Below are 12,167 nucleotides of genomic sequence, written 5' to 3' on the forward strand. Positions count from 1 at the left end.
CGAATGTGAGGAAGGAGACCAGTGAAGCAGGTCCATGAACCACCACTGCAGGGGCCATTCCGGGGAAATCAGGATCATCCGCGCCCTGGACTGGGCCAGCTTGATGAGCACTGCTGGAATCAGGGGAATGGGTGGAAAAGCGTACAGAAAGCTGTTCGACCAGTTGATCCATAACGCATTCCCCAGCGTTCCCTGCTGGTAGTACCTGGATGCGAAGTTTCGGCATTTGCTGTTTTCAGCGGTGGCGAACAGATCCACGTCTGGAGTGCCCCACCTGTCGAAGACTTCTCCGAGCACTTCGTAGTTTATGACCAATTCGTGATTTTCCTTGATAAGTCTGCTTAGTGAATCTAACATTCTGCACACCTGGTAGATGAGTAGCCGTTAGTCAGTCCTCTGGCAAGAAGCCAGTGCCAGATCGCCTGCGCCTCTTGCGACAGGGTGCGCGATCGAGCCCCTCTGCTTGTTGAGGTAATACATAATGGTCGAATTGTCCGTCTGTACAAGCAGAGAGTTGGTCTGGAAGGACAGATGAAAGGCCTTCAGTGCCAAGTGAACAGCTCTGAGTTCCAGAAAATTGATGTGATACGTTGACTCCATCAGAGACCACGTTCCCTGGATCTGTAACTCCCCGGAATGCGCTCCCCAGCCGTGGAGAGAAGCATCCGTCACGATAGTCGGAGTGGGATGACCTAGTGGAAGGAAAGCCCCTTGAGGAGATTCTCTGCTGAACACCACCATTTCAGAGACTGTAGAGCATGCAGAGACTGTCATATCTTGTCGTCCCAGCTGCCTCTCCTCTGGTCCCACTGATCCTCCAGACACTCCTGCAGCGGGCTCATGTGAAGCCATGCATGTGGCGTGAGGAAGATACAGGAGGCCATCGACCCCAGTAGAGAAGACACCGTCCTCACCGTCGTAGATGGAGCGGTCATAAAAGCCTGAGCCTTCCGATGGAGTGATAAAAGTCTTTCCTCCGAAGGAGACACTTGCAGACAGCGTATTGATGGTGGCTCCCAAGTACTGTAGGCATTGAACCGGAGTCGGGACAGACTTGGACATGTTGATGTGCAACCCCAGCTTGTGCAAGAGAACGGACGTCTTCTGGAAGTGCGCTTGAGCTTCCGAGAAGGAGGATGCCTTGATCAACCAATCGTCCAGGTACGGGTAGACAAACACCTTGTTCTTTCTCAGGTGTGCCGCCATCACTGCCATGCATTTGGAAAACGTCCGGGCGCTGACTTCAGCCCGAACGGTAACACTGTATTGATAGTGATTGGCGCAGACTTGGAATCGCAGGAACTTCCGGTGTTTCTGTGCAATGGGCACGTGAAAGTACGCATCTTGCAGGTCTATTGCGCACAGCCAGTCTCCCCTTTGCAGCCGAGTGTATATCTGGTGCAAAGACAACATGCGAAACTTCTGGATTTGCGACAAGCAAACAAGTGGATTCACAGAATAGGCCTGAACTTGTTCTTGTCCTTTTTTCAGACTAGAAAGAACCGAGTATAGACCTCTTCCCCTTTGAGACAGAGGGAAGTCTATCGCCCGTTTTCTTAACAGGGTATCTGCCTCCGCCTGGAGCTCGCGCAGTTGAAACTGCGAGCAAACCGGTGGAATTGCTGGAGGCAGGCTGGTGAACCGAAGACTGCATCCATTGCAAACAATATTCAGCACCCACTTGTGCGGAGTAATTTTTCTCCACTCTGCCAGAAAGTATTGAACGGTTCCCCCCACCGGAGTGGGTAACGGATGACGGGGAAGTAATCGCTCAGGGCCTAGACCCGGCCAGGCCTTTGGTCGCGGTGGCAGACTGCTGACCACCCCTGCCCCTCTGACGTTCGTGGAAGGGCTTCCTCTGGAACTGATGCTACTGCTGTCCAGACTGTTGACCTCGACCTCGCCCTCTGCCCTGTAGCGTCTCTGGAACGGGCGGTAGTTCTGGTCCTTGGGCTTCTCCAAGCCCACCGCCGTCAGAGTCTCAGCCTCCATGCGGGCCATCTCATCGTCGGCGTGTTTCCCGAATAGGGTCTCGCCAGAGAAGGGCAGGTTGGCCACCCTCTGCAGGGCTTCCGGCTTCAGTGATGTCAACCTGAGCCAAGCGTGGCGCCTCTGATTAACTCCATGGCAGTACCCGTGGGCTGCCAGGAGCGACGAGTCTGCAGCAGCGCTGATCAGCTGGTTCAACACCAGCAATCCCTCATTCAGGATCTCCATAAAATCTTCCTTTTCCCGTGGGAGGAGGTCGGCGAACTGTTGGGACTCCCAAAGCGCCCGTCATAGCGCCCCAACAGCGCAGATGCACTGGCAGCCTTCATAGTGGTAGCGGCCGTCCCGCACACCTTCCTGCCCGCTGAGTCCAACCAGCGACTCCTTGTCCGGAGGCACATTGGAGGACGGGGTGGTGGAGTGTTGTTTCCTTGCCGCCGTCACAATTACGGAATCCGGAGTTGGATCCAATTGGAGGAAAGCCGGGTCCGCATCCGGAGCCTTGTACTTCTTTTGCAGCCTGGAGGGAGCTGCTTTCTTCACCGCCGGAGTGAGGAAGAGCTCCATGGTGGGCTCCACTAATCCAGGAACCAAAGGCAACAGAGGCCTCGATAGGTGCTTCTTGTGGAGTCTCAAATATTACAGAGGTCGTAGGCGTGGGCACAGTCAGTTGGATGCCCAGCTTGCTCGCACCCCTCAACAAGACTTCCTGAAAGGAGACCACGTCGTCCACAGGGGATACCCTCCTCCGAGGGGATCCGGATTAGAGTGGCGAATAATCCCTTGCGCTGGACGACTCCGTGCTGTACCTAGATAGACTCCTCCTACAGTGTCGCCTTGATCTCGATGAGCGGCGGCGACTCCTGGATCTCCCTCTCCGTCCGGAGCGAGATCTAGGTCTGCTAGGCCTTGGACGTTCCGCAGGTGCTTGCAGAGGCGCCTGTGGTTTTGCAGGTGCCTGCGGCGGCCTGACCGGGGACCTCGGCCGAGGTGCCTCCTTAGGCGGCGTAGGGAGGTGAAACCGATCTCGGAGGCTGTGGCGATGCATGTGGAGGAACAGGAGGAGGTGGTGGAGAAGGAGTGTGCGGCGGCGGCTCCTTAGGCAGTGGAGGAGGAGTAGGTGACTTTGGCTTGGGAGGAGAGTACACCACAGAGTACACTGAGCCCGGTGACTCCCTCATCTTCTTCCTTGGCGTAGGCGACCGAGAGGCAAGGCCCCCGGTCGGTGACAGACGTCACCGTCATGCCCCTGAGGATCGGGAAGGACTCCTGGCTCCAGAACGCCTCCTGGAGGATGATCTCTTCCTCTTAGGCGACGAGCACCTCTTCGGCATCGAAGAACGCCTCCTCGACGTACGTAGTCTCGGCGTCGACCTATGCCTAGACGGGCTTCACCTCCTCGACGCTGAAGGTCTGTGCCTTGTTGGACGGGTCCTCTCGACGCTGATCGCCGCCGAACAGTGGCGTCGCCTCGACGGCAAGCGCCGACTGGAATCCTTACGACGTCGAAGATGACGCCGACGAGGAGGAAGTCTTCAGCGGCGGTCTCGACAGCCCCCTCGATGCCGAACGTAGACTCGACCCAGAGCCCTGGGGAGACTGGGAGCAGACCGCCGTCATGCCACTCAACGCGGTCGTCGATGTTATAGATGTCGACGGAGAATGGCGAGGCTTTCTGGCCTTCTTGACGCTGGGGAGACGCCCAGAGGCCTCAGCATGGGCAGAGGAAGCAGATCCAGCTTGCCCAGACCCACCTACACTCTGCAGCCTTCTTTCTTCCAGTCCTTGGAGCCTGATTTTCATTCCGTCTCTCAGGGTCCTGGAGGAGAAGGTTTGGCAAATCTCACACTTCTCTGGAAAAAGAGTAGAAGGGAGTCACAAGATACACAGGGTGTGGGTCCGACTTGGCCTTCTTCCTGGAGCACTCCAGGCATTTATCAAACAATGCTGGCCTTTTTGACAAAAAGGATTGCTAAGAGTATTAGAAAAGGAAGAGGGCACCAAAACACGTCGAGTGTAAACACTCACACACTTTAAAAGTGCAAAAATTCTTATCACAAACCCAAAAAAGGGAGAGCTCAATGCTCCAGGGTCCTGCTACCAGGAGCCGGAAAAAAGAACTGAAAGTAAATGGGACCTGCTGGGCATTCTGGGATACTGAGAAAATTTTCTTAAAAAGGCACGGTATCCCTTTTTGAGCCACATAATGGCAGTCTATGGGGCTAGTCTGTCCTCCCCTTCCTCTCTATCATTCCAGAGGCTTTGCTGGTTAAAGGGAAAGTTTTTCTCTATGAAGAAAACTCAGCAGGCTGTGCTGTGTGCGATTTTGGTGGAATGTCTAGTTGAAGTACTGGACAGTGTAGCCTGTGGATATAGGCTGCATTATATGTCTTTAAATTAGCTCTTAAGTGTCTGTGCAGGACTGCATTTTTAGACAGCTTAACAGATTATTTTTGATTGCACCAGGGTCCACGCTCATGAGCGGGACAATTCACTAGATTATGACTATACACAGAGAACCCCTACTACAGAAGCGGTAGTTACTACTCGCAGCTTCTCCAGCTCTTCTTGGTCCAAAAAGAGTTCTAAAGTTCAGGGTTCTGGACCCCAATATTTATACACCAAAATCCTGTGATCTCTTAGGCAACGAGTGTGAGTCCAACCAGTTATGCCTTCTCTGGTGTGCCTTTCTGGCAGGAGGTGGAGACTGCATTGTCAAAGGCTGATCAGGCCCTTTGAGGTGCAAGAAAATAGCCTTCCCTCTTGCAGTCCAGGTCTATTCAGCCCTTTCCTGACCAACCTAGACTCTGGAGCCACTCCTGCTCCCCAGTGATATGTTATCCAAAACCCAGACAGGCAATCTACATTCCAACAGAGGCACAAAGGATGACCGAGCAAGAAAATACCTACCTTCTACAAGTGGCATTTCAAACACAATGTAAAAATCACCTTCACTAAAAGAGGCATCTTTAGATTCTGAGTTCAGGCATACTAAACAGTTTTCCTACCTAATTTCACAGGCCAGTTACGTTTAAAATCGGTTATAAACAAACTCCCCTTTCTGTCCTATGGCGAACAGGTAGCCTTGCCATAGTGACAAACAAAATTGGCCGTAATTCACTATCAGGACATGCCACACAAATTAGGGTATGTCCCACCTTTCCCATATATTGCACCCTCCAAACAGGGGTACCATGGGCCTACCTTAGGGGTGGCTGACATGTAAGAAAAGGGAAGGTTAGGGACTTGCAAGTGTGTGCACTTGTCAAGTCCACATGGCAGTTACAAACTGCGCGCATACTCTAATGGCAGGTCTGAGTTACCTTTTATGGGCTACTCACATGGGTGGCACTATCAGTATTGCAAGCCTACTAGTAGCATTTGATTTACAGGCCCTGGCACACTTAGTGCACTTTACTAGAGACTAACAAGTAAATCAAACATCCAATCATGGAAACACCAATCCATAACAATTTACAGAGAGCATATGCACTTTAGCACAGATTAGCAGTGGTTAAGTGCCTAGAGTCCTAAAACCAACACAAACAGGTCAGGAATAATAGGAGGGAGAAACAAGTAGTTTTTGGAAATGGCCCTTTCACGGTTATCTCCAAACTTCAAGTCAATTCCTAAATATTGCAAGTGCCAAGGAAGCCAAAAGGAGTACAATGGCTGGGAACTCATGAACTCTAGTTCGCCAGCACCATGACAGCTTTCAGAAACCAGGAGTGTGTGGTATCAAACAGTTCTGTGTAATAAATCAACACTGATGCCAGGGCGATTAGTAAAACATTTAATCAGATTACTGAACAAAAGAAGCAAAATGTATAATTGAACATTTTAAAACGGTTAATGTGAAGTGAAGGAATTTTAAGGCTAAATATTAAATAAGTATCCCAAGATTAATAAGTGGGAGCAGTACAAGTGGATCAAACAGAACATCGTATGGATGATGGAGACCTCAAATGAATTTAGAAACGCTCCAACCTTCCTATTAAAACAGAGTTGCTTTTTTACATTTGTTATCAAACTAAATAAAATGTTTTATAGTTTGTTTTTGTTTGACTTTCTGCATTTGATGAATATGGTTTTGCAGTTCAAATAATCAAAAAGGTTTAGGCTGGGGTCCCTGGTTTCCAGTTATCGATTAGTGGGGGTCCACAATTCAAGTAATGGCTCAGTGGGGTTCTCCAATTCCAGTACTGATCAAGTGAGGGTCCATAAAAGTCAAAAGGTTAAGAACCACTGCTCAGGCTAAGTCGGCGGAGCATCTAAGGTAGGTATTGTACGTGACAGAATGACTGATGGCTGTTTATTTCGAACACTCAATGGGTCACACTAAAAAGAGAAAGGCTGGACTTTTTGGAATGTCGACCCCCATTTATATTTCCCAAAGATCAAATCACAAATGGCGATAGTAATGAAGCACAAACTGTCCTTGTAAAATACATGGAATTCAGATAATTAAAAGTCAGTACAGTGGTTCTTAACCTGGACTTCTGGTAAACCCCACTTAACAATAATAAACCCCCACTTAATAAACAGCTTGTAAAGCATGCAGCAACCTCCAATGTTTGTGTCCCGGCGCTAGTAGTGCTCGTTGACTTTGGCATGGGGAACCAGTAATGGAATGTTAGGGAAGAGCAAAGAGCCAAAGCTTTAATGCCTTCCTGAACATTTATTCTGAGTTGATCTTTTAGATGTTCCGGCATGGTGTTCCACAGAGTGGTGGTTTTGACCGTGAAGAAACAGCCTCCTGTCCTGGCCGTTGCAAATCGTGGAGTGACCAGAAGATTCTGGTCATTTGATCTTAGTGCTCTTTTATTGGTGTATTTTCGGAGCCTATGCCTCAGATAATGAGGTCCAATATTGTTCATTGCTCTATGTGCCAAGGAAGGGTTTTGTACTCTACTTTGTCTCACTGGTAACCAGTGAAGGCAGAGCAGGTGAGGAGTTGTGGTGACGCATTGGCACATTCCGTACCAGCCTAGCTGCTGCATTCTGTATAATCTGCAGCCTTAGGTACTCCGGAAGTCCAAAGTAAAGGCTATTCGCATAGTCTAGTTGGGAAGTGACCAATGCGTGGACCACAGCCTTCCTACAGTCAATTGGAAGATAGTGAAGAAAGCTCGGGAGAGCTATTGGTTCCAGAAGCACTGCCCTGAGACATGTGCAATTTGCACGACAATTGTGTATAAAACTTAAAGCCCAGATTCCTGGCAGGGGTAGCTGGGCATGGAGGCGGATTTAGCTCAGCCGGCCACCAAAGCACTTAATTACTGGAATCCAGGACCTCCTCCAACCCACTTTAAATTACTGGAATCCAGGACCTCCCCACCCCGCTTTAATTTTAAAAGTTACATATTTATAGAATATTTTAAAATCTTTAATTTACAGTTTACTTTTTTATTTCTACTTTTTTTCTATGCAGTCATGGACCCCCAAGGGTTTGTAGACCATAGTTTAAGAACCACTGAGCTACTATACTCCTTTAGTGGTACATAAAGCAAACATTGAACCACTATGCCCAAGTCATGTTGGTTTTTAGGTATCTCGGCTTTGGAGCAGAAAAATGCTCACCTGACACATATGTTCCAATAGTTAGAGAAGAGTTTTTCCTATATTTACCACGGTCTGCTGTTCCCAACTAAGAATTGGTGATCTTCACCCAAATATTTTTATAGTATTTTTCTCAGAATTAGATCTGGCCTCAAGTTTTATGGATAATCGTGTTCATAAAGGACCATTCTATCTTGTTGCAGGGTCTTCGTGCGTAGAGAAAGGTTCTACCGTTGGAGTAGAAAAAAAGACAGACAATTCAGAAACCCTACTAATCTGTAACCAGCGACTATTAAACTAACAAAAAAACCTTACCGGGACGAGGGTGCATGCACAGACCAACCGAAGTCTGCAATCTTCAGCTCTCCATTTGAGCCAAGCAGTAAGTTCTCAGGCTTGATATCCCTGTGAATGACCTTCTTCGAGTGGCAGTAAGACAGTGCATCTGCCAGCTCTGTTATGTACTGAAGACAAAAAAAACAAACCAAAATAACTTGACCACAGCGACCATTTATCCTGTACAAAATAGCTTTAAGGCTTGGCAATACACCACAAAATACCACCCTCAGTGAAGCAGAATGCACATACTGGTAAGCACATACTGGTAAGCACACATGCCAACTCCCACTTCTATTGTTTTTTTTTTTAAATATTTTTATTTGCATTTTTTCAGTAACATTACAACTTCTTACTCATCAATCAGCATCCACTGCCCTCCATCCCCCCACCATATATCAAAAAATAATAATCCAGTCTGTTCTTCATTCCAGCTCAATGATTCTATCCCCAACATTTTCGGTATCGCCATGTCTGGATTCCCCCTGAGCCATCTACACCCGAATGAGTCCTATCCCTGCTTTCCCACTCACAGTCCCCCATGAAAGCCCTCTTGCCTTATATGTGACCCTTTCTGCCGTCATGTAGAGGTCCATACCCCTCCTCCATTCCTCAATCTGCGGTGTTGTGTCCGCCCCCCCAGTATTTCACAACATCCCTCTTAGCCACAACCAAGGCCAAGGCCAGGAAGATCAGTAGTGGGCGCGCCAGATCTATATCATTAGTCATACCTAAAAGGACTAGCTTGGGGTTCATGGGCAAAGGGGCCTCCAGCACCGCTTCCAATTCTTTCAGAATCTCCCCCCGGTATACTTAGACCATATTATATGGAAAAAATCTCGTCCTTCCTGGCCGCAGCGGAGGCAGCTCGTACCTATCTTCCACATTTTGTATAGCTGTACCCTATCAAAATAGGTTCTATGCAGTACATTAAATTGTATGAGTCTCAGCCGGGACTTAATGGCTACCTCCCTCGGATGCATAAGAACTGTGTCCCAATCTACCAAGTCCATCTCGCCTACATCTCTCTCCCATTTACTTCGAAGGGTGTTCAGGCCGTCTGGCAAATTATTCATAATAGTCCTGTATGTGATTGAGATTGTACTTTCAGGTATTTGTTCCTGTAGTAACCGATCCTCTAGGGGGGCCTATTCTGGTATGGTGCCTTCTGGTATTTCCTCTGTCCGCCACGCATGACGCAACTGAGCATACTTAGATATTGCGTGGGAAGCAGTCCAAAGTCTGTCCGCAGAACCGGGAATGATTTCAAAACACATCCCACAGTAACATCCCCCATCGTTGATATCCCTGTATCGTCCCATTTCTTGAATCCCTTCAATTTATTCAGTACATAAGCCAGGTGCAGTGCCATAGTGGCGTTAGTCTTGTAAGCTTTTTCTCCCATCCTATGGTCCTGTTCGCTCTACTTCATATCAGCAGCATCAGTTTAGTGGCCGGCAGTAGTCGACCCTTCCCTTTACCCCCATATAGATAATAAGTATAAGTCTGGTTACCCATAACACTTCTGTCCAGGGCATACGTGGGGTGAGTGGCCGAGGGGTGGACCCAGTCATTAATCGTTATCAGGTGTTCAGCCCAGTAGTAAGCCTCAATATTTGGGAAAGAGATCCCTCCGCTATACTGGTGTCTCTGCAGCGTCGACAATGCTACTCTAGGCTGTTCACCTAGCCACAGATAGGTCCAGACTTCAAAGTTTATATCTCTGAACACTCGTCTTGGGAGAGGGTAATATTAGTTTTGAAACGCATACAGGAATTTAGGTAGCGTCACCATTTTGAACATGGCCCGTGACCCAGAAGCGTCAGGGGCAATAGCCTCCATCTAGCAGTCTTTTACAAAGTTACGCACTATACGCCTGACATTTCTATCACACGAGCGTTTCCTATCCATTGTCACAAACACTCCAAGATAGACGAAGCCCTCCACTGTAGTCTATAACCTGTCCCGGAGGGTTGTCCACTTCTCCCTGCCACTAGTGTCATATGACAGATTTGTGCCAGTTAATCTTATACCCCGAGTGTGCTCCATATCTTTCTAGCTCTGAAAAAAAGCACCGGTACCGTTGTCTCCGGGTGCGTGACGTATAGGAGGACATCGTCCGCATATAATGATATTTTTTCCTCTGCCACCTCGAAGTCTTTAACCTCCGGGTGTTGTCGAACCATCGCTGCCAACAACTCTTTTGTCAGCGTAAAAAGCAGTGGGGACAGAGGGCACCCCTGCCTTGTTCCTCGCTTTATTGGGAACTCCGTTGTGGGCCGCGTCTATAAACAGCCCCAGGAGGTCTTTTGCTTTTTTGAAGAACTCTGCCGGGAACCCATTCGGGCCAGTAACTTTACCCGCACGCAACCTAGCTATGGCCTTCCTAATTTCTTCGATTGTAAGTGGGGCCTCTTCCCACTTCTATTGTTGACCAGGAATAGCAGACAATATAAGCACGGCTGGGGACTCCTGTTGAGTGAAAATGGTGTTAACTTCTTGCTTAAAACTTTGAATGTCATGATGCAGTTTCTATTGATTAACCAATCATTTTGAAACAGTGGGAACTTTGATGTCGAGACCTGCTCTTTAACTACAATTCTACAGCACTAGTATATTCATTAATTTTTGGGCTGCGAGTACTTTAAAAGATTTGTCAGTTCAGTTTTTCACTGGGTTAGAAGGCTTAAAGTGTGTTAAGAACTTAGAGTTCCCTGGGGTGACATGACTACAACACAATGAATTGTATCTACTAGGACTGATAACCTAACAAGGTGTGCCAAGGCTAGAAACTTAAGGTGTATTTAGTTACGAGTATTCATACAGAAAAAAGCAGCAAAAGAAAAAGAAAGTTCAGAAAGGTGGGCATGAAGTCCAAGCACAGAATACCAAGAATATCAAATTGTGCATTTAGATAAGTGTCAGATGAGCTGAAAGTCCCAGACTGTCAAAAAGTAGTGTCTCATTTGTGGAGATAGTCATTTTACTTGCAAGGCTTACAATAAGTTTTTTTTTTTTTTTTTTAATAATGGGAGTTTACCACCACCCCCCCCCCCGCTCCCACCAGAGTGCAATTGCAATTGACATGGTTTACATCCAGGCATAGCGGTCATTAAATAATCTGAACAGGTGACATATTAGACAATAGGAATTGCCAGTGCGGGAATTTTTTTTACCGCTATATTGCAATCTCATTAAGACTTATCTTTTTATTTAGTGATGGAGTGGAGGAGGACCTCGACCCCCCCCCCCCCCATATGAATGTTTACCTACATTTGTTTAGACAGGTTCCTTGGTTTGCCTCAACTTCCTTGGTTGCTCACAAGTCTCCTAAACTTCAATTTCGAGGTCAGCGATATCGCAAAACTGATACCAATCCTTAGCAGTCAATTTCTTTTCAACTCCGGTTAAGGGGAGGGAGGGGGCAACAGAATTGTTACTCACTTGGTAGGAGTGGTTTTGCAGCTTGAAGAATTTTCTAGATTCACATGCTGCGCACTATTTTGTCATCTGGTGGTGGGGGTAGGGAAAAGTCTCTTTGGTGGAAGGCTACCATTTGGGTTTAAACCTTCATTGTGTGACAAAACACATGCACCGGAAATCCAGACGCATGGACCATCTTCAGATTATTTTTCTCTCTTCCTTTGGATGACTGTTAGTTGTGTATGTAAATTCACCTCTACTGGTGGAGCTGGGTAGCATGTGAATCCAGATAATTCTTCAAGCTTCAAAAAACTACTCCCATCAGTAAGTTCCCATTCCGTTTTGCAGCGGTAATCTTTTCTGGAATCATATGCTGTGCATGGATTTCAGCAGTTTAACTCCACGTGGATCTGCTGGGTTTCTTAGAGTGTGCATGTGCAAACAATGTTTCAGTACTCTGTCCCACTTCTGCTTCTTGGTTTATCTGAATGTACATGTAGTGGTGTTATCTGAAGGTATGTATCGATACCCATGTAGTAGCTGCATAAAAATGGGCTAGTGCTACGCTGCCTAGGATGGCAAGAGTTGCTACCTATGCTTTTTTACAATATTGTATAGTTTGTACTATCCACCTTGCAATTGTTCCCTTGGTGACTCGGAATACTTTCCTTGCATGGGTGAAGAATACAAAGTGTTCTCCTTTCCGGATGTCCTTTGTTCTCAAAATAATACATAATTGCCCTTCGTGCATCTAACATAAGTAAAGCTCTCTGCTTGAGTTTTAAGATTTTGAAAAAAGGCTGGCAGGTGGATTGGTTAACACTGAATTTGGATATCAACTTTAGAATAAATCTTGGATT

General features: G+C 47.4%; 1 protein-coding gene across 2 annotated transcripts in view; it reads right to left on the bottom strand.

Annotated features, from left to right (window-relative positions):
- AURKA (aurora kinase A) overlaps positions 1-12,167 on the bottom strand; it is a 123,795-nt gene that overhangs the window by 14,188 nt on the left and 97,440 nt on the right. For both annotated transcript variants that reach the window (XM_086932486.1, XM_086932487.1), the window contains exon 7: positions 7,864-8,012. In XM_086932486.1, coding sequence (XP_086788612.1) covers positions 7,864-8,012 — 149 coding nt within the window. The remainder of the gene's footprint in view (positions 1-7,863; positions 8,013-12,167) is intronic.

The sequence above is a fragment of the Lissotriton vulgaris genome, chromosome 7, assembly GCF_964263255.1.
Source record: "Lissotriton vulgaris chromosome 7, aLisVul1.2, whole genome shotgun sequence".
NCBI classification, from domain to species: domain Eukaryota; kingdom Metazoa; phylum Chordata; class Amphibia; order Caudata; family Salamandridae; genus Lissotriton; species Lissotriton vulgaris.